We start from the raw sequence: 23,197 nt of genomic DNA on the forward strand, positions 1-23,197 counted from the left end.
AGAAGATACACATTATTTTACACATTAGAATTTTGAGTTTTTTCTTGTATTAAATTTCTGTTGCAGACTACTAAATTCAATTATCTAAAAAGTAGTCATAATAACGACTTTTCCTCTTTCCCAATTTCGTCCTCTCTCCCCCCACCCCCCAAAAAAAATAATTTGGAGAAGACGAGGGTTAATAGTATGAGTTATTAATCCACGAACGTCCATATCAAAGAAGAAAATGAGTCCTATTTACATGCGCAACTCATTTAAAAAATTGTACACACATAAATACGTAAGCAGAATTGATACTATATAATATTGTAATTTGTAAGTAAAGAATTAAAGCCATCACTTTAGTAAACACTCTAACAACCAAATGAGATTTCCAATCTTCATTTGTATTTTGTTAGACTTATTCAACTCTTCCAAGAACATCAACTATATGTTCCAAATATAAGATTAACAAGATTTATGCATATAAATTATCGCTAATAAAACTGAATTGAAACCTAAAATAATTCATTAGAGTAGGACGTATAATATAATATGATAATACTGTTGGAATACAGGCATACGCAGCGGAAGCAAATAGCCAGGATTGAACTTGCATGTAATATAGACAACACATAACCAAGATATTAATCAAACATAAAATTGATACTTATCTCTTGAAGCGTGACCGCGACCAAGAATTGAATCTTCAACCACGAGCACACACCATCCAGTTGATCGTCATCCTTCAGTTCCACAGTCTTCTGCTGTGTAACCCGAATAATACCAGAATTTGCGAAATTCGTGTGGGCGAATTTCTATGGAAAAAGAGTAGAAACTTGTAAAACTCTTCACCTTCTTATGGAATAAGACCCTTATTTTATAACTACAGGTTTAGGGTTTTCCCCTTTTCCAAAACCTATTGGGTCTTTATTTTCCACCTAGAAATAATATTCCATATAATTCTTTATTATTCGGGCACAGCAGGGACCACAGAATTTAATTATCGAGGCTTTCTATTATGGAATTAATTCAATAAATCTGAATTAATCATACCATAATAAATTACGAATTATTCCACTAAAAAATCGTAATTGCACTCCTCAGTTCAATTTCAAAATCATACATTAAAACTTATTTAACTCCCCATGTTAAAATTACAGATACCAAGCAATTAAATTAAATTACTGACAATTTAATTCATTGACTAATTGAATCCTTTATATTTCTGCTTAACTTACATCATGTGACGGATACAAAATCCACCTGCAGGGTTTTCACATGAGACTTATAAGCATCCATAAAGGGGTATCATCAATCTCAAAGTCAAGACATGGATTCTATCAACTAATTATTATTTCACAAATGTAATTCGCCATTATCCAATTCACCAGGAATACATAGACCCGCAATTGAGTCGTACCTTTTAGTAAATCAAAATAATGAACAAATCACATTGATCATAATAATTATATCAAGATTAAGAGTATAAGTACATTTAATGAACTAGAGAATTTGTTTTATATATTCAGTACAAAAACACTTATCTCTACTTGGTCCGTTCAATACATACAAAATGTACTAGCACAAGAAGACGAAACTATACCGTTCCCATAATGAAGATACATTATATTAATTTTGGGCTACAATCATACCGATGGCTTTGTCCAATTTCCATCTTAGATTGTGAACATAAATTTTATACTTATAAGAACCGACGATTTAATCTTCCGTGTATAAGCTAAACTCTATACACTAAATCATCTACTATATAAGTAAAGGACATACATACTGGTACATGATCTATTTAATTCTTTATTAAACAATGAATAAATAATTGTTCTATAATAAATACTATATCCAAACACATGGTTAATAGTATATATCCCAACAAATACCACCACACCTATATTCTACGTACCATATATTATAATGAGTAATGAATTGACCCCCTAAACAACAAACTAAGAATTGACCCCCTAAACAACAAACTAAGTACCAAGAAGACTCCACCCCTATCTGTCAATCTTTTTTGACCAAGATGTCGTTGCCGGAGATAACGAGGGCGGCAGCCAAGTGGAGAAATAAGAAACTAACATCAGTTTCAAGTAGCCTGTTGCCAGCTTTTGGTAAAGTCACGGGTGAAGGATCTCTCAAGCTTAAAAGATTTGTTATTGCTCCTTATGATCGTAGATATAGGTAATTATTACTTCCATTTTTTCCCAGATATAGTTGTGTACGCATATGTTTGTTTTCATTAGAAGTAAAGTTATCTGCATGTGAATATACATAGGTTTAGGAAATGTTACGTATGTTATATACTTGTATTCATAGCTAATGGATCCCCAGAACAAATAAAGAGAGTGGTGAATATGCCAAAATAGCGCCTACCGGCTAATAGTCATTGTCAAGGAGTTTCAAATTCCACAAGTGAAACTCCAAATTATTATCAGCGCTATTTTCCAATTACCAGCAGTTTCTGGTCTCTAGCACGTAATAATAGGTTAATCATAATCCAGCATCATGGAGGAAAGAAAAAAAAAGGAAAATACAGCAAGATCATGTATCTCATTTTTTTTTCCCCTAATATTTTTACTTGATGGTGAAAATTACAGAATATGGCAAACATTTCTGGTGGTATTGGTGGTGTACTCAGCATGGTCATCCCCTTTCGAGCTGGCATTCAAGAAGGTAGCAAGTGGGGGACTCTTGCCTGTTGATTTATTGGTGGATGCCTTCTTCGCCCTTGACATTCTTCTCACTTTCTTTGTCGCTTACTTGGACAAATCCACTTATTTACTAGTTGATGATCACAAGAAAATTGCTTTCAGGTACTTTATGTATGCCTTGTTTATTTGTACAGGAAAGAATAGAGTTTATTTTTTATACACTAGTAGTTGTAGAAGAATTTTGCACTATCAAGTCAGGGGGGTGTAAGATATATAATTGCAGCAGACAGCCCATAAAAAGCGAGATTATTGACCTGAAAAATTAGACAAGTGACATACTACAACATGTTAAATCACACTTATACTCCCTTCGATCTTTTTGCTTGTCATTGTTTACTAAAAATAATTAATCCAAAACACTTGTCATTATGGAATATCAAGATAAAAGTAATTACTTTTTTCCACATTTATCCTTACTCTAAACAATGTAGAGAGAGAGTAATGTAGTGAAATGAAGAGCAGTATTAAATTGAGATCAAAGAATAAATAATTGTAATTTAGTTAAATTACCCTTTTTCACTAAATTTCTTAAAGAGAATGCAAAAGGTAAACATGAAAACTTACAAGGATCGGGGAGAATAATATCTAAAAAAATACCCTGTTAGTATATATAAGTTAAAACTCGAAATAATATTGCTCAAATCAAACGAGTTAAATGTCGTATTTAGTTCTATAGGCCCCGTTTGGATATGATTTGAAATTAGTAATTTTAAATACACTTTTAAATACAACGAAATACATGCTTCATCAAAATAGAGTGGAGTAAATCCTTTAAATACACGAACGAGTTGTGTATTTCATTGTATTTATATACTGATAATCCTTTTGTTTTCGTTGTTTAACTGTATTTCAATGTATTTGGATACATTGTTCAATTGTATATAAATCATTCAAACAACACATACAGTCAAATACATCTAATTTTCTCAAAATATCAATCAGCCAAATATATTAAACTTATATTCACTCAAAAAAGGACGAAATACACTCAAATTCTGAGATATAAGGAGATAGAAGAAGGAGAAAAAACCACGGATTCCAGTCAAATCTTCGGTCAAATACAAAAAAAATACTCTAAAAATGACGAATACACATTTTCTCCTTCGAAATACAAGCGAATACAAAAAAAATACACTATATACATAAAAAAAAACAACCATCACAACAATCGGACCCCCGCAGCCGCCACCGTTTCAAATCTGAAAATGGTGAACTCAAATGGATTCTCTCTCTGGTTTCAGCCGCCACCATAGCTTTTGGGTGCCTGTGTAGTTATTAAAATGTTAATTAGAGTTGTAAACAATCAAATAGTTTAAAGGGGTTGCTCCAATGTTGTTAAATCAACTAAAAAAAAAAAGTGAAATCATCTATAAATAAGGGGGGGGGGGGGGGGGGGGGAAGGGTTGCGCAAAACAACAAGATTGAAGATTTGTATAAAGTAAAGAGCCCTACCAATGAAAAGCCGATACCTTTTGACTAGAGCCAATACAAATATGTATGTGATGAGTATTTAACAAAAAATTAACACCCTACTTTTCTTTAGGTTTATTCATTTTTCCACCAAAAGTTTCTGCTATTGCATCAGCCCGTTCTTGATTTCCTTCTGACATTTTGAGTCTCCTATTCACGCAACGGCTCAAACACATTAATTGTCTAAAGTCAAAACTTTTGGAGTAGTTATACAGATACGGTGGTGGTGCTGACGGCGGCGTTGTGGGTGGAGATGGAGGAGGGAGGGAGGGCTAAGTGAGATGAAAGAGAGGAGAGGCCGGAGATAGAGAAAAGGAGAGAGAGAGGCGGTAGTGAGGGGAAGGAGAGGAGAGGAGAGGAGAGAGAATTTTTTTTAGGATTTGGAGTAGCTTAAATGTGTAGTGAGGGAGAATAGAGAGAGTTATATGTATTTTGAAAGTTACTGAACTAGTTATAAAATGTAATTTTGGAAAAATAAAGCTACAAAAATTAAATAAAAAATAAGGTAATTATTATTCATAAATAAGTCTTAGAGGTAGCTATGACAAGTAAATTTCTCATTATGAAAACCCTACAGTCAAAACTTCTCAAATTTTTATACAATCTTACCAGATGAGCAAACTATATTTCATAACAAATTAAGTTAACACACTACCAGAAGGCCTTCCTAAAAAATACAACATCTATTGATCGAACTGTTCTAATTACCTTTGTAGTTTATTGTCCTTAATTCCATTTCAGGTTACTATCTGTTATCTCTTGTACTTCGATTATCGTATTAGTTTGCTGCATTGACTGTTACTTTTCTTCTTAGCTATTTTGTGATGGCTTCTCTACTTTCTTCAATCCTTGTCTAACCTTTTCTTGTCATGCTTTCTCTTGAGCCGAAGGTTTTTCGGAAACAGTCTTCCTACCTCCCAAGGTAGGGTTAAGGTCTGCGTACAGTCTATCCTCCCCAGACCCACTTGTGGGATTACAATGGGTATATTGTTGTTGTTGTTGTTTTATTGATCTAACTTTAGTTCAACAAAAAGGAAAATTAAACATGAGTTGTAGTGTAACAACTCTTTGATATAATCCTCTCACAAAGTACGAACAATCTCTTCACTTCAAGCATGCATTTTCTGATTTGATGACCGAGAAGACGAACTAACATTGTTGCTTTGAGTCAAGATTTACATTTAAAAAATATATCTACCAACTTATGGATCTTTTTTTACAAAATATAAACTTATGGGTCAAGTTTTATATTTAAAAAAAAATAAAATCACTATTTGGAATCCCAATCCGACTTTTTGGAGAATTTGAGATTTGAAATCAAGATATGAAGTTAAAGTTGAAATTTTGTGCAAATTTCATAAAAAAAAAATAAAAAAAAAAACGCTAATTTGAAATCAAAATATGAAATCATGCTTTCAAATCCCATGCAAACGCCTACGAAGAGGTTTGCAAATGTAGGACACTACTTTGTTGAGATGCTACATGCAAGAAAACAAAATTGAAATTACAATTGGGGTTCTTTTATTTCTTGCATGTCAATGAAGGTTACAGCTAAGAGTACTTATTTTTCTTTGGAAAGGTTTGCGACTCATCTAGGATTCCCAATGGATGTTGCTTCAACCATACCATTTCAAACAATATTCCAAATCTTTGATGGGAAAAAGCAAGAAGATGACATTTTTGGCTTCCTCAACTTGCTCAGACTTTGGCGACTACGGCGTGTTAGTAAGTTCTTCTCAAGGTAATATTGAAAATAATACTCAAATATGATCATCTCTAAAACTACAATATTTGAATTCAAAGTTGCATAATTATACCATCACTTCCATCTCATTATATTGTTAAGCTCTTCCATCCTTCCAGGCTAGAGAAGGACACTCGATTCAGCTACTTCTGGACAAGAATATGTAAACTAATTTGTGTAAGAACTTGTGTTTTTTGAACTGTCATTATGCTAGCTTTATCGCGTAGATATAGAAGTTTTTTTCTCCAACCAAGCATTCATGTTATGGCTTATGGCTATAATCTGTCAATAGGTGACCTTATTCGCGGTGCATTCCGCTGGGTGTTTTTATTACTGGCTAGCAACAAATTATCACACTGCAGATAATACCTGGATTGGATCAAATGTTACTAATTTCCAAGAAAGAAGCATTGCTCTAGGATACACATATTCCATGTACTGGTCTGTTGTTACGCTCACCACAGTCGGCTATGGCGATCTCCGCGCACATAATACAGGAGAGAAGGTTTTCGCCATCTTGTACATGCTTTTCAACATTGGCCTCACTGCTTACTTAATTGGCAACATGACCAATCTTATTGTCCACAGTGTCGCTCGAACCTTCGCGATGGTATTGACTCCTTGAAGAAAACTGAGTAAATCTATATTTGCATGTTTAGAACAATACAATCTGATAGTTTTAAAAATGCAGAGGGACGCCATCAATGATATATTGCGATATGCAAGCAAGAATAGACTTCCAGAAGGCATAAAAGAGCAAATGCTGGCACATTTAACACTCAGATTCAAGACTGCAGAACTACAGCATGAGGAAGTACTAGAGGTCTTGCCCAAGGCAATAAGATCTAGCATTGCACAGCATCTCTTCCATACAACCCTTGAAAATACCTACCTTTTCAAAGGGGTTTCCGAAGACTTTTTAGTCCAGCTGGTGAAGTATTTTCTTACCTGCCTACTAAACATCAAGATGTTTCCCTCTATTTGTATGTTGTTAAAGGAAGATGAAACAGAACATATATCAAAAGAAGAGTAAATTTATTCAAACTCCACAATCAGCATAATCTAAGTCAATGGTGTTCCTAAATACGTAATTCAAGGATAAGATATTATGCAAAATTGAAGTCAATTAAGTAAACTTTTGGTTATCTGGAAATAAGTAAAATCCCTGTTGTCAATTGCCATCTTGTTTAACTTAACTTTACAGAACTAAGCTTATGTCCTTTGGCTTACTTTTTAAATGGGATGTCCTTTGGCTTTTGATCTTACAGGTTTCAGAGATAAAAGCAGAATACTTCCCACCAAAAGTTGACATCATTATTCAAAATGAGATACCAACTGATTTCTACATTATTGTCTCCGGGGCTGTGGTATGTGCAATTCCTGTCAACAACTTATTGCTCTTACTATTCCTACGTTTTTAACTGCCCAGTGGTTGAAAACTGCAGGAAGTAGTTACATACGAGAATGGAATCGAAAAGGTTAGTTATCTCATTCTAACACTGTTCGATGGTGTTCCTAATTTTTCTTTGGCGTCCTAGTAACTGCTAGACAAAGTAAAAATTGACCATAGTTAAATAATGAAAAATAAGGAAAAAGAATAACCAAGTGCCCAGAGAGCCAGAAGTCCAAAGTGCATACTGATCTCAACTATTCTGCTGAACAGTTCCTGTCAAAGTTAGTATCCCCAGAATTGTTCGGGGAAATAGGTGTGATCTTTAATACGCCGCAGCCTTTCACCGTGAGAAGTAAGAGGCTTTCTCAGGTTGTTCGAATCAGCCATCATCATTTCAAGCAACTCGTGCAGCCCCTTAAAGCAGATGGAAAGATAATCCTCTCCAATTTTCTTCAGGTATTATGGTAGCTTTTAGCTGCTAGTACATCATGATAATTCCCAGTGACAAGCTAGTTATCCATATTCCATGCACTGTTAATTCAAAGATCTGAGCATCAGTAACACTGAGTTAATAATGACATTTCCCAGTTAGATGACAGCTCGCCAGATTAGCTCTTATATAAGTTATTTTTCTATTTATACTCACATCATGGTCTCGTGACATGATATAATCAGCATCTGAAAGGAATTGAAAAGGAAAAGCTACAACAGATACCGCTCATATCGGAGCTGCTCAGCGACCTGTATAGTGAGGTAATCCTTTGCCATCAACTAGCAAAACCTATGGCATTAAATTGAGTTGTAAGTGCTTGAACCTGGCTTGATTTTTTAATTACATCGTCTTCTTCTTAGAATTATTAGAAGATTCAGCAATTCTGCTCTCAATACAAGGACTAAAGACCTCAAGTGTAATGGTAAAAGCTAACGGCTAACGAGAAAATCTAATGTTCTTCACTCAAGGAAAACATTTTCCATCTAAAAGGGTACTAAGACATACCTACCTCACTTACCGACAAGTCATTTTCCTTACAACTATCTTAACTTTTAACTTCATATTGCAAACATTTAGACATTATTATTAATCTTTATTATTCAAAATTCATTAAAACACTCTTGCTAATATCAATATAAATCTAAATATATGTTAGAAAATACTTTTCACTCATCTACTAAACACCATAAACCAACTTTCTGGGAAAACGCTTTTCATGGAAAATGACTTTTTGTCATACTAAACTATGAAATAATAGATCTATCTCGATAAAGAACATGAATGGTAAATTTCCAAACACTTTGTATCCGTCCACGTTAACAAACAAATGTCACCCCCTTTCGGTATCTTTAAGACCAAGAAAAACAGGGAAACTTATACTACTAGTTTTGACAATGTCAAATCGCCGATACAGCAGTAATGACCTCTGAATCTAACACACAGAAGTTGCAACATTTTATATAACAGCAAGCACTACAGAAGCAAAGCAAGAAGCACAGTCAGACAAATGAGAGGCTTACAAACTCTTATCCACTTGTACCATCCTTATGTACTGAGTTAATAACATTATTTAAATTTCACCACCCGAGCAATTTCTATGTTAATTTCTTCATTCTCTCGCAGGTGGGTACAGTGAGTAAGGGACAAAATCATGAAGGACAAAGACAAGAAGGAAATAGTAAGCTTATACTTCACTTAGAACTGTTCGATTATTAATATATCACTCTGTGGGTAAGATACATGAGCTGACAACAAAGATCGATCTGTTGACATCAAAGTTTATGAAAGATTGTATCATATGTGCCGTAAATGTGACTAAGAAACTTCGCCTACTAGGTTAAATTCAAAGGAACGTAAAATGGTGGAACTTGATGGACATATACCCCTAGCTACTTTGAAAATCTTTTAGCTAATCGTTTACTTTTCTGTAGGCATTATTTTGTTTGAAATTGAAAAACCTTGAAATGTTTTTTGGTTACCAACATGCTTTTTTTTTTTTTCTTTTTGATAAAGTAAATAATTTTATTAATGTGGAAGAACTCCGGATAAAAGCCAACATGATTTTTAAAAGTTTTGATCTGAAATACTGCTTGATTCAGATTTCTATTTGCAGTTGATAAAACAGGCATTTCCAATTTAAGAACGTGGGTAATTGAATCTATCTAAGACAACTAAAATTTGGTCTTTGACTCATGGGTTGCTTCTATTTGCCTTTTAGTTTTGCATGACTTAAGGAGGAGTGTGAAGCCCTGTCTGCATCGACTATGGGCAACTTCCTTCATCTTCACGATCACGAAGCACACATACTGATCATTTTGGTTAGGAAACCATGAACCATTTTTCAGTAAATTCTAAGGATTTTGGGTTCTAATTTTGCAGGAATTCCAAGAATGTCAGGCACACTCCCCACTAGGATTATAATACATGGATATCATCCACATGACAAACCAAATGAAGGAGGAATTGCAGGAAAACTAATACATCTACCTGACTCAGTTGAAGGTCTCCTAGCAATAGCAGGTAAGCAAATATTAGAAGAACATTTGAATCCAAAATAGATTGGCATAGTCTACTGGAGTTCATCTGGTGAAGCATTGATCTTTAGCAAATACTTTCAACAGATTTGTTTCGTTTCATTCTCTAATATGATTATACGAAATCAGATTAATAACTCCTCTCCGATGCATTCTCAAGGAATAAGAATATAGAGAGAGGAAACACAGGTATCTAATTAGATTTGGTGAATGCAGAAAAAAGGTTTGGCAAAAGAGGAAGTACAATTCTCACGGCAGATGGCTCCCAACTGGAGGATTTGGGTGCTATGCGCGAAAATGATCACTTGTATATAGTTTGACGGATCCTCAAAGACGTGTACTGATAAGTGAAATAAGCAGATTAGGGAATTATCTTACTTAGACAGAGAGTATGTCTGAGTTTGCAAACCTTTATCTAGAGGTTTTGAAAGTTTAAATACTTCCTATGATCTTATGATAGAGGAGATTTAAAAGAACATCAAAAGTCGGAAGATCAGCAACTAGCCTCTTAGCATTCCTGTACCTGGAACTTTTGTTTACCCCTTATTTGTGCTCAGTTGCCTACCAAATGATATTTTCGCGTAGTTTTCATATGGATTCAATCATCAGCTTATATTTTCTTTTTCGCCCTCAATGATTCAGAATAGAAGTGTTTAAAGCTTCAAACGTTTCTGTTATACAACTGTACTTTGTCAGTTGCAAATCATATTGTATACACCATGCCAACCTCCAAAAGAGCAGCATGAGGGATGTTCAATGCAACGGGATACTCTCGGCAGTTCTTGTCCACAAATACATACACCATGACAGCAAATGGCTTCAGATAATTCGAGCCCTTGCGGACTGATAAATGTGATTGGCCTATGAAGTAAGTGGCGCCACTTTCCCTGACATCAACAAGTTCTTGAAGTTCTTTCCTTAGCAATGGACTCATTTTAGGACTATTTGGAGGCAACATGAATCGAACTTTCTAGGAAATAAGGCTAATTTTACCGTACTTCATGTTTTGTCCCACAAATAATAACTTTGACAAGAAATGAATAAGTAGGTGTAATTCCAAAAAAAAAAAGAAAAAAAAAGGATGTGCAATAAAAAAATTGAAACATGCATTAAGAGTGCAAAACACAAAGAAATTACGTAATTATCCCCTTTTTAACTGACAAAATAATTGTGTGAGCGAGGTAAATGAAATATCAACTCCGCGTGTGCATATAATAATTGTTATTTTTATTAATCCGTGAATAGTATTACATGTGGCAAGTAGGAGAATGCAAGATGTAATCATGTGATTGTCATTTCTAGGAGTGCCTTTATCTTATTTGGTATATTAAGTCTTTTTTTAAATTTAGCCATTATTAAGCTAAAATAAGATTGGTTCAATTAGAATGTTATTTCTAAAAACAATTGAAAGTAACCTCTCAGGAATATGAGAAATAAAGATGTTAAGAAATCTTGTGTTCTTTCTACCCTTGAAAGTTGCGCTATTTCTATAACACCTCATGCATTCGGGTTAAGATTTGTCTTATAAGATGGGGGTATAATGAACCCAATTTGAGTAGTGTATAAATGGTGTTTGAAACCCAATCAAGACATGAGAAGAGTCTTTGGGCAAAGCAAAGTTGAAAACCACTCTACGGGGCATGTTTGCAAGTGAGTTTATAGAAGGTCTTACTTCCAACGACCATAACCCCATTATTAATTTGGAATTTGGGAAAACTTCCTTGATGAAAGTTGTAGCCCTTTTTATAAGATGGGGGTATAATGAACCCAATTTGAGTAGTGTATAAATGGTGTTTGAAACCCAATCAAGACATGAGAAGAGTCTTTGGGCAAAGCAAAGTTGAAAACCACTCTACGGGGCATGTTTGCAAGTGAGTTTATAAAAGGTCTTACTTCCAACGACCATAACCCCATTATTAATTTGGAATTTGGGAAAACTTCCTTGATGAAAGTTGTATCCCTTTGAAATATCTTTCCAACGGTATATTATGGGGGTTAAACGGACATATGTGCAAGAAGTTATGCCCATTTTACTAAAACAGTGTTCTGCTGATTTTACGGTGGATTATACGGACCGTAAAACCATTATACGGGACGTAAAACCAACCGTAAAATTAGCACAGAAATTCAAAATCACTGGAATTGTTTTACGGTAAGTTATACGGTCCGTAAAACATTATACGGGACGTAAAACCAACCGTAAAATGAGCACAGAATGTCCAAATCACTGGAATTGTTTTACGGTAACATATACGGTCCGTAAAAGTTTTTACGGGACGTAAAATTGGGCGTAAAAAGGCACCGACAGCAATTATAAAACTTTATTTAACGTTTTTCACTTCATTTCTTCACACCCCATTCACGAAAACTCACCCCAAATTCAAAGAAAACAAGTCTCAAACTTCAAGAACTTCCAAGATAAGTTTTTATCATAATTCTAGGTTGAATCCAAGTCCCAAATCCCTTTCTAACTTAAGTGAACCCTTCAAATCCATAGGGTGTGATTGGAACATTATTGTTGGATGTGGAAAACCCTAGAACCCGAATTCAAGAGGATTGGACTTCAAAAAGGTAATGTTTCTACTCCCTAATCATTTATAGTTGTAAATTGATGAATTATTGGGAGAATAGTAAATGGGTTTGATAAAGAGAATTATATGAAATATGCTAGGGTTTTTGGATTGTTGACTTGGGATTGTTGTATTCATATGGGTGATGAAGAATTATGTCAATTACATCTAATTGAGATTGTAGAATCAGCTAGAAGTAATATAATGGGGATTGGGTGAAGAAAACACCATTAATGAAGGTTGTGGAGCTTCATGCCCACCAAGTGTTTGATAAAATGCTTAGATGAACAAAGCATGGATATTGTCGCTAATATAGAGTCCCTATGACCTGTATTGCTATAGATTAAAGTTGAAGGGATTGAAGGACATTGTGATACGCTCAAAAGCAAGAAGTTAAGGTATGTAGAACTTCCATCCACATGTGGGAATCTCTACGTTCTTCCCCTTGATCCGTTTCTTAAAATCCATGAAGTTCAAATCCTAGGGCATTAAACCCAACATATTGATAGCCCGTACTTATGTATTTATGTACATGAATTTTGTATCTATATTCGTTATTGTATTCCTAATCTTCCATTACGGCTATTAGGAATCCTAACTTAATCCATGAATCATGAATTTTTCCTCATGTGTTCTCATTATGTTCATATGGAACTGTATGATTTTATTTTGCAAGTTACAAGCATGTTTTCAAGTCAATTACAAATATATGATTATGGACTATTGTATTACTCATAAATCAAGAACGTGTTTACAAGCTATTTCATGAAACCATGTTTACAAGTTATTTCGTGAAATCATGATTACAAGACAAGTACAAGTTAATTCACGAAAGTCATGGGCTTCTTAGCCAACTATATTATGTTCATGTTTTTGGGAGTTGCATGAATTACCGAGAAGGCTCAGATAGCCTAAAACTATGTAGCCACCACAGGACAAGGATCGCTCCGCCCAGTTAGGACGGTACCTTAATTTTACACTGAATGGATCCATCAGGCACGTTACCACCTTATACCCTGGCAAGGTATAGGGGCTCTGCTGGTCCGGCGAGGTACCAGACTCCACGTATCCACGTAGTGATATCATGTGTCGGTTTATGAAATGCTCTCCCTACTTATCATGTTTTTACTTATGTTATATATATATATATACATATGTACTCATGCTCATGTTCATGTCTAGGTTTTCAGTTTCAGTTCTTATCATGTTATTCCATATCCCATGTTGTTTCTTTCGGTTGCTTTACATACCAGTACATTCAATGTGCTGACGTTCCCTTTTATTGCCCGGGGGCCTGCATTTCACGATGCAGGTACGGATTTACAGGACGACGCTTCTGCTCATTAGGATTTGCACGTACCATCTTTGTCACGACCCAACCCCGTAGGCCGTGACTAGTGCCCAATCTGGGCACACAAACACATCTATCAAATGCTATCTCAAAATTTTATCAAACGCATTCAAGTATATAACAGAAGCCATCAAGGCTATATTTCAAATTTAGACAATTTTCAGAAAAATTTCGGCAGAGTTTCCTTTGTTTTTCGGACTATCCAAAATAACCCTGTACACAGCAAATACCAACAAAGGCCACACAGGGCTAACAAAGCAACGTGTAAACATATGCGGACCGGCCGCAGCGGCGAATGGGATCGCCCAAACACAACATATACATGTGCGAGCCGACAAGGCTATCAAATGGCACAACGACCCAAAAACATATACAAAATGCATGCCGACAAGGCTGCCATAACGAAGAAGATCATATGGACACAACTGTACAGAAGTAGGCACACACACCCACAAATAAGTCTACAGACCTCTAAACAGACCAAACGAATCATATGGCGGAACAGGGCCCCGCCGTACCCATGAACGAATATATACAACATAGCGAACAAAAGTGTATACCAAAAGATGTGCTCTGAAGGGAGGGGAGCACTCCAACAACAAAAGGGGTATCCTACACTGGAGGATCACCGAACTGTGCGTCTGTACCTGCGGGCATGAAACGCAGCCCCCGAAGAAAGGGGGTCAGTACGAAATATGTACTGAGTATGCAAAGCAGAATGTACAGAAAGCAAATCTGAGACATAACGAAATGGGAGTATCAAACATAAGTGCAAATTCAATCTTATCAAATTATTTAGTTTAAAATATGTAAATCATGCATAGGGTACAGAAGAGTATGGTCGCCCGCCTGTCGATAGCGCCATAACACAGCATAACACCAGAAAGATTTCAAATCTCCGTATCCCCGTCACATATCACATCACAACATAACGCCATATACAGCATAACACCAAATATAGATGGAACCCGACCCTCTTTTGCGAGTAGCTCGGTGAACCATAAACACAGCATAACTCCGGAGTATATCAAAATGCGCACGATAACATAACCGGCCCGGGACTCGGCGAAGGGAGTAACGAAATGCACGAATAGAGTCGTGAGTAGTCATATGCATAAAATCAATATCATAAATTCAAACATAAGCAAAACGATCATATTTGAAAATCGGATAGTAGTCTTAACAAATTCTTTCAAAATCTCCCGAATTTCAAAAAAAGGAAGTCGCGGGACCCACGGGTGGGTATTTACCCAAGTCGGGCCCGCTTATGAAAAACATACTCGTTATATGTAATGCAAAATTTTTATAAAAATATATTGGAGCAATCCGAGCATTTATGTGAAAGATATGGCATTCAGATATTTCGAAGTTCCTTAAAGTGAAACCTTTTTGCGCAAAGTTCGAAAAGCGATTTTTCAAATACATAAAGGTTCATATTTCATCAAATCATACATAAGAGTGCCAAAGAACATATATGGATCATAACATGCTCGGATTTCGGATTTGGAAGTTTCCTTAAGGCTCTAATTTAGCCTATAAAAACTAAGACATGGCAAAAAGAAAGGACGTTGCCTTACATACCTCGAACGCTCTCCAATATGATCCAACTCGAGCTAAGTCCAAACTATGATTCGGGCTGCCCACGATCTAAAAATAAGCCATAAAATGCCAATCATTAGCTAAAGACTTTTGGGCATTAAATTCCAATTTCGCCCTTAATTCTACAGAAATTTGGGCAGCATTTCCCCTGTAAATAGGCTACCCCGAGAATTTAACTCGGCCATATCAATCAACAACAACCACAACAACCAACCTAACAACATTAATAATTAATCCGAAAGGTAATTCAACAATAATAGCTCTCTTGCCATCATTTATCAACTTTCATAACTTCAATTCGACGACTTACCTTCAAGCCCAAAATCGACGCTTATATGCTCACATACTAACCCGAACCCATACCAAAAACATTTCAAGACATTCTAAGCAATTTATACAACTTTTCCAACAATCCATAAATTTTCCCAAGCTACCCGAAACAGCCCCTAACCGAGACAGCCCCTCTAACTTTTCTTCATTTCCAAATCATGGTTTGTGTCTACAATTTTTTTTTTTACATTCTAACAACGCTATTTTCATCAATACATAATTTACATTAAATGTACAACAACCTCCAAATCAGTCCGCAATATTTACAACATCGATTTGAGTCAATAAACTTTCATTTCCAACATAGAATTCATGGCGACGACGGCTAAACAATAAGCGATAATAATTCAATTCTTGGCACATAAGGTGACCCATTTTCGGCTAGCACACTAACATACCCACATGGATGATTCTCAAAAGTTCTTCACCTTACAATGGTCATAGTATACTAATTAGGCATTAATTCATAGTTTCAATATCACACCACACACACACCCATCACACGCCCAACCCTCATACATATGGCCTCAACTTCACCATACTTTATTTCATGATTTTCAACCATATTAACATACTACAACATGAATATAACCTTCATAACACAAAAACAAGATCAAATCTTACCTTTTTCTCTTCAACTTCCAATAGGCTAGGGTTTTCCAAAAGATGAAAAATTAATAGGTTGATCGCTCCAACGATGCTTCCACTCTACTTAAGGTCCTCAAAATAATGGGTTTGTACCAAGGAAATAATTTTAAGAGAGCTAAAAATGGGGGTTGATTTTCTCCAAGGCTGGCCGAGAGCCTCCAATGGGGTTTTCAGCTTTTGCTTCTTTTCTCTAAGTGTGGAAAGTGAACTAAAGATGACTAGCAAGTCATCTTTTAATTCCCCCTTGAGTTGTACAAAGAAAATTGGCCCACATTAATGAGTTGGATCACTAAATAGATGACACAAAATTGTGTGGGCACCACAATCCACTCACACGGCCCACATGGAATTTGTGGATGATTTCAACTTCCAATTTTTTTGAATTGTGGTCCCAATTTTCCTAATTATTCCATACCAATAAATTCATGCACAACTTATATCCCAAAATAAAATCGAAGATCGAGAACCCCGACTTTGTATCCCGAAAAAAAAAATTGTCCTTAGCTTATCATAAATAAATCCAGATTATTCCACTGTACAAAAATACGGGTTCTAACAATCTTAGTGGTGAGCCTCATCTCATTCGGGGTTTAGACATTGTCTTTCGTTATCTAGTTTTTCATCTAAAGGTATGCTGGGGGGCCTTGTCCTAGTAAGTATGTTTTCCAGTCAGACTCATGATAGAGGTTTCATAGACTAGACAAGTTAGTTATGTCATGTCAGACATTTGGAGTCATATAGCCATTTTGGCTCACTCATGTTTAAACAAGTATTTTATTAAGTATTATGACTTACTACGTTTTATAAAGGCTCATCATGCATTCACGTTATATTCCGCTTATGTTATGTATCATGATGATTCAGCAAGCCATGTGGTTCGCTCGGTCACATGCAGTCAGGCACCGAGTGCCGTGTTACGTCCAGGCCATGGTTCGGGGCGTGACAATTTCGTTCAAAGAACATAACTGGAGAAAGGGTGAAAGAGAAATCAGCTTTCATCAAGTTCAATAATCAGGATATTTTAATAAAGTTGCTTAAAAAATAATAGGAGTAATTGATTAAGGTAGGTTTTCTTGATGATTCATTTGTTTGTTAGGACTTATATAACAAAAAAAGAACTTCTCCAACAAAAGAATAATACTTAAATCTTCAAAAAATGTATATGAGTCATTCTTTTAGCCAATAAGATCTTTTTGGATTCCACAAAATTCAATGGCGGAGCCAAGAATTTATACAAGAGGATTCAAAAAAACTAACTAGAATGTCACAACTGAAATTTGAACTTGTGACCTCAAGCAATTTTTGAGTCCATTTTGCCACTTCATTAAAAAATTCCTTATATTAAGGCAATTCAACAGTTTATATATGATTGGAAAAAAAAATTGCTCAATTGGCACAGTGTAATCTTTAAAACGCCGTGTGAACCCCTTTTTTCCACCTAGCTCTGATAAAGTTAGTAGACATTTCATTTCCACTAAACAGAGATACAGTTATTTATGGCATCCATCCCTTGTATTAGTTGTACAGTTAGGAGGAAGAACACCCTACTGGCAAATCTTACACCGGGAAAATTAAAGGAATGTTTCCAATCTATGTCATCCAGGAATATGCAACTGGACTCCTCACTTCATTTTCAGCATTTTTCCAAGAAATCCAACCAAATGCATTTCCTGGTTTAACATCTTTCTTGGACACAAATGTCACTGTATAATGGAGCTTCTCTCCTACTTTCTTGAATACAAGCTTTTCTGGCTTCACGGTCACCGTAACCGACGAAGGAGCATCAATGGCTACTTCATACACTGACCCTGCAGCTCCAACATTGGTCACTTCTCGGGTGTAACGAACAACCCGCTTTAAATTTATCCTAAACAAGACCGAAAACGAGGGGTAGTTAATCTGACCAGCATCTGCAAACTTGTTTGCACAAGTGAAGTTGAGTCTTTTTACAATGGATTGTATTTCATCCATGGAGTAGTCCAAAGAGCACAAGAACTTGATATGATCCTGAATCCTAATATCGTATATGAGTCCCGGGGAGAGTGCTTTCTGAGGATTTACATGGCCTGATCCATGAGCGAACGGATTGGAAAATGTACCGTCTTGTGCTGAATCACGAAACGAGGAGTTGGTGTTATCTCGAGTGTAGGCAGTTGTCATGATTGCTGACTTGATAGCGCTTGGACTCCATTCTGGATGTACAGCTTTTACTAATGCAGCAACTCCGGTAACATGAGGACAAGACATGGAAGTGCCAGAAACGATATTGAATGAAGTCTTTCGTGTATCGACGTCAAGTGAAGTGGGCCCTACAGTTTCAGGCCAAGCTGCTAATATGTTCACTCCAGGGCCAATAACATCCGGCTTTAATATCTGGGGAGCAATTGGATTTGGACCTCTTGAGCTAAATGTAACCACAACAGGAGATGGTTTTACTTTCACCACTGTTCCACCAAAGCTGAGAACAACCGTTGGATTGCTTTCTGTTTTCACATATTCTCTTATTACATCCCCTACTTTTCTCCCAACAGCCACAGCAGGCAATAAGTGGCTATCCGCGAGTAACTCCTCACCCGTCTCGGGTGTATTGGCTAATATCATCCCTACTCCATCGGCTTCCTTCACTACTAGTCCCTTCTCAACTCTATCATTAGCCCCTCTGTCACACAACACTACTTTTCCACTGACCGTGCTTGGATCAAGCGAACCGCGCAAGCACAAATTGCTAGATGAGTTCCCCCCTTGTGGGTAAACTAAGGTCAGCAACTTATTTTCCATTTCTATTTTTCCACTATACAACGACACGCCTTGAAGTTTTTGGCCATTACCAAGAGTGACGGTAGCTGGAAAATCTCTGTCAAGAGTTGCAGCACCAACAGTAATGACCCAAGGAGCAGTGTTCACAACCGTTGATTCCCAAGGACCAGCATTCCCAGCTGAACACGACACGAGAATTCCTTTCTCAATAGCAGCGAAAGCACCAAGAGCAATGGGGTCGCTGTAATAAGTCGTCGCATTATTAGACAATGACACTGACAGCACATCAACACCATCCATAATAGCACGGTCGAAGGCAGCAAGAATATCAGATCCCGCACAAGTTTCATTCCAGCACACTTTGTAGCTCGCTAAACGGGCTTGCGGTGCCATCCCTCGAGCAGTTCCTTTGGCATAGCCAAAAAGACTAGCATTTGCCACAATGGACCCTGCAATGCAAAATATGAGTTCAGCTGAATCCAACATTTTTTTCACGAAATTTAAGAGTTGATTTCTCAGATAGTCACTCAACTTATGATAATTAAAGCAGAAAGTTTCTTTTCGTTTTTATTTGTAATAGGAAAGTCGCTCAATTCATTTCACCTACAAAATTACTCAATGATATTTCCGGTAAATATTGTTGGCGTGTATTTTTATAAGCCAAACTTTTATAAAATAAAAAGCTATCCATTTTAACCATTAAATTGACCCGCTCCATTGTTCCAACCTGCTAAACTGAACCATGGATTCCTTCCCCTCTCTCTCCTTTTATGTTCAACCCGTTTAAATTTTAGCGCGCTAGACCAATGGAGCGGGTCAACTTAATGTTTAAACTGGATAGATTTTTAATTTAATAAAAGAACTTCACCTCAGCAACATCCAACGGAAATATCACCTTAATTGAAGGTAAGTTAAATGATAGTAATTGAGTGACTTTTCTGTCACAGAACATGAAAAGTAACTTTTTAAGATAATTACCATTAGTTAAGTGATGTATGAGTGAAAAATTACTCCCTTTGTTCAAATTTATGTGATATAGTTCGACTAAGCACAAAGTTTAAGAAAGAAATGAATACTTTTGAAACTTGTGGTCCATAACAAGTCATATATATTTGTGTGGTAAATCATTACATTAAGGGTAAAAGGGTAAGCTTTTGAGTTAAATTATTTTTAAATATAAAAATATATCATTCTTTATGGAACAGACTAAAAAGGAAAGTGTATCACGTAAATTGAGACGGAAGTACTAAATTTTCAACAAATACAACATAAGTAACTTATTAAACCCGTCAAATTAAAATCCTGAATCGGCCACTACCTGCAGCCGTGCTCGCGGTATGTGTGCCATGACCGTTATGATCCCGTGGCGATTCTACCTCCTTAGAACAGCTACCAGAAGCCTTACAACCTTCAGCAAAATACACAGCACCTATAAGTTTCCTATTACAATGCAAATCCGGGTCAAAATCAAGACCCCTTTCACATTTCCCACGCCACCTAGAAGGCACACTGGACATTCCAACATCATTAAAACTGTTACTTTCAGGCCAAACACCACTATCAAGAACTCCAATAATAACATCTTGAGCAGCATTGTTTAGTTCTGGTAAAGTACGTCCAGCAAAAAAGTTGGTTTTGTCAAGGCCAAGAAATTCAGGTGTACGTGTTGTTTGTGGTATGTAGAAAGTGTCTTCATAGATATTAATGACTGTTTTAGATTGACGAAGTATTTCAACTTCATGAGGGTAAAGAGTTGCAGCAAAACCGTTATAGACCATGTTGTAAGTGTAGAGAAGAGAGTTTTGATTAGAAAGATGGGTTTTGTACCATTCTTGGTGAGTAGAAAAATGTGGTGGTTTAAGGTGATGTTTCATGTGAACAATGTAGGTTTTTTTGGTGGGAATTGGTAGTGATGATGTTGATGAGTTGAGAAAGAGAAAGAGAAGGAGAAGTATGTTAATGGTGGATAACAAGGTTATTAGAGCTCCCATTAGTAAAGAAAATTAGCAGAGTATTAGAAATGAGACAAAATGGAACAGAGAAGAAGGAAGAAGAAGAACTAGCTACGTGTGAGAGAGAAAAAGGATGTAGGGGCTTTTTGTTTTTAATCTTTAGTTACCAGTTACCACCTTAATTTACTTTGACTAAAAATTTAACCCCAAATTACTGAAATTATTTTTTAAGAATTCGAAAATTAGGATGATGTTTTTTTTAAAGTGTAGTTAAACTTGCTTTGTGTCTTTTATCTATGATTGAGGATATACTTTGCTATTCAGTTCAGTTTAACTTTAGCCCATAATATATACACTCTATATGTTTTATTTTATACGACGATGTTTGATTGAGTTTAGCGCTTAAGTAGAGGTAAAATTAGAATTTAAATTTTATGTGTTCAATTTTTAATGGTCTTAGCATTACATTTATTGTATCTTTAAAGTTATAGGTAGCCTACTATTTGTTCCAATTTTAGCGCATTTTTGCATATAAATGTATGATTCACAACGAATATACTAGGTTCATATGAATTTGGTGTTGCTATACTGTATTCACTACTGAGTTTAAGAATAAAAGAAATACTTTTAAAATTTGAGGTCTTAAACCTCTCGTGACATTTCTATAAATATGAAAATTTATCATTAAGTATAAAACTGAAAGTTATAATTGAAGTAATCTTGTCAGCTTAAGTTTAAAATAATGTAGGTTGCATACAGTTTTTTTTTTTTTTTTTAATAAGTATGATATTTGAATCAATCTACGCACATCTCGTTGAGTTGTATATATTCCTTAAACTCGGCAAAGCATAGAGTATATACTGCTATCTATGTGTAAAATGCTCGGGGTGAGGTGAATCAATAATGAAATTAAGAATTTGGAGCTCAGTTTTCTTCAGTTAAAGAGATACGAAAAAGGAAAATTAAATTTGGTTTGACCAACAAAACAATGAAGAAATAGGGTTAGTTGTCTAATCTAAACTGGGATAAGAGGAAAATGAATTTAAATCCAGTCATAAATACAGAGTCTGTGGGGACTCGGGCCAATTTAAATAGGGATGAGAAAGTCAAATGTAAAAATTGCATAGAAATAAACCCATAATTAATTTGACTACGAGAGTGTTCGACTAAACTCGTTAAATTACTAACTTTGCAAGCCCTTAATAATTAACAAATAAAGTGTTTACTCTATCTCAATTTATGTGATACACTTTTCTTTTTAGTCTGTCCCAAAAAAAATATCGTTTCTAAATTTATAAATAACTTAACTTAAAAATTCTTCTTTTACCCTTAATGAAATGATTTACAACCATACAAGTATTTATGACTTGTTTTAGACCACAAGTATCAAAAAGGTTCCTTTCTTTCTTACAATCCGTGCCTAGACAAAATATATCACATAAATTGCGGTGGAGGGAGTATATATTTTATCATGATACTCATATTAATTGGTTTATAATCTCAATAAAATTGGGAAATGCTTTGGAAATGAGTAATTAATGTTAAGGGTAAAAGAAGAATTTTTTTTTGTCTTTTCTCTTGATATGCTAAAGTGAACAAGTAAAAGTGAAATTTTATTTTTAATATAGTGGACAAGTAAAAGTGAACGGAGAAAGTATTAGCTAACAAGCATTGTTTGTTTATTTTGCATTTGATAAAATAAAAGTGTCTAATGTTTATAAATCAAAATTAGCAAAAGAGAATAAATTGGTAATCCCCAATTTATGTTTTTAAGTTTATATGCATTTTTGTTTGACCAAGCGTTTACAAATTTATGATATCTTTTGTCATCTTAGAAATACTCTTCCCAAAGCATACTTCAATAAAAGGGGGTTTTGATATATTTTTTTATTTGATTCTTTCATACTCAAATGGTCGGACCCTCGTTCTCTCAAATGAAAAAAGATATTAAAACCCCTTCTTCGTCTTCATAAGCGCATATTTGCACATGTTATATTTTTTATTTATTTTTTTATCAGGTAATTATTGCAGGGAAAGATAATATTAAAAAAGAAGTAAGAGGGTACCCCCTCCCCATGTCACATAGTTTAAGTGTGTAATTGACAATTTCATCATAATTTAGATATGTTTCTATGTCATATCCCATTTA

The 23,197-nt window shown here is 35.4% G+C and overlaps 2 protein-coding genes and 2 long non-coding RNA genes across 6 annotated transcripts; 1 reads left to right on the plus strand and 3 right to left on the minus strand.

Moving 5' to 3' along the window:
- Positions 1-1,907: 1,907 nt before the first annotated feature.
- Positions 1,908-10,495, plus strand: LOC132635686 (potassium channel KAT3). 3 transcript variants are annotated; one of them, XM_060352181.1, is made up of 13 exons: positions 1,908-2,178; positions 2,595-2,810; positions 5,758-5,919; positions 6,042-6,099; positions 6,215-6,532; positions 6,614-6,853; positions 7,191-7,289; positions 7,368-7,400; positions 7,685-7,771; positions 7,991-8,068; positions 8,931-8,985; positions 9,687-9,827; positions 10,058-10,495. In XM_060352181.1, the coding sequence occupies exons 1-13, from the start codon at positions 2,021-2,023 to the stop codon at positions 10,159-10,161; spliced, it is 1,749 nt and encodes a 582-aa protein (XP_060208164.1). In that variant the 5' UTR covers positions 1,908-2,020; the 3' UTR covers positions 10,162-10,495. The 3 variants fall into 3 exon arrangements, with proteins under 3 accessions (XP_060208164.1, XP_060208163.1, XP_060208165.1); XM_060352180.1 differs by having other exon boundaries at positions 7,586-7,771; positions 10,058-10,494; XM_060352182.1 differs by lacking the exon at positions 7,685-7,771 and having other exon boundaries at positions 10,058-10,494.
- On the minus strand, positions 3,779-5,742 carry LOC132635687 (uncharacterized). Its single transcript, XR_009580670.1, has 2 exons — positions 4,161-5,742; positions 3,779-3,972 (listed from the first exon to the last, which is right to left on the minus strand). It is a non-coding gene; the product is annotated as an uncharacterized LOC132635687 (long non-coding RNA).
- A 3,638-nt stretch (positions 10,496-14,133) lies between the features above and the next one.
- LOC132638318 (uncharacterized) lies at positions 14,134-16,744 on the minus strand. The gene is made up of 3 exons (XR_009581673.1): positions 16,316-16,744; positions 15,344-15,409; positions 14,134-14,409 (listed from the first exon to the last, which is right to left on the minus strand). It is a non-coding gene; the product is annotated as an uncharacterized LOC132638318 (long non-coding RNA).
- A 1,038-nt stretch (positions 16,745-17,782) lies between these two features.
- Positions 17,783-21,143, minus strand: LOC132638319 (subtilisin-like protease SBT1.8). The gene is made up of 2 exons (XM_060355249.1): positions 20,415-21,143; positions 17,783-19,545 (listed from the first exon to the last, which is right to left on the minus strand). Exons 1-2 carry the CDS (start codon positions 21,085-21,087, stop codon positions 17,930-17,932), a joined length of 2,289 nt encoding a protein of 762 aa, XP_060211232.1. The 5' UTR covers positions 21,088-21,143; the 3' UTR covers positions 17,783-17,929.
- Positions 21,144-23,197: the final 2,054 nt, after the last annotated feature.

The sequence above is a fragment of the Lycium barbarum genome, chromosome 4 (genome assembly GCF_019175385.1).
Source record: "Lycium barbarum isolate Lr01 chromosome 4, ASM1917538v2, whole genome shotgun sequence".
NCBI classification, from domain to species: domain Eukaryota; kingdom Viridiplantae; phylum Streptophyta; class Magnoliopsida; order Solanales; family Solanaceae; genus Lycium; species Lycium barbarum.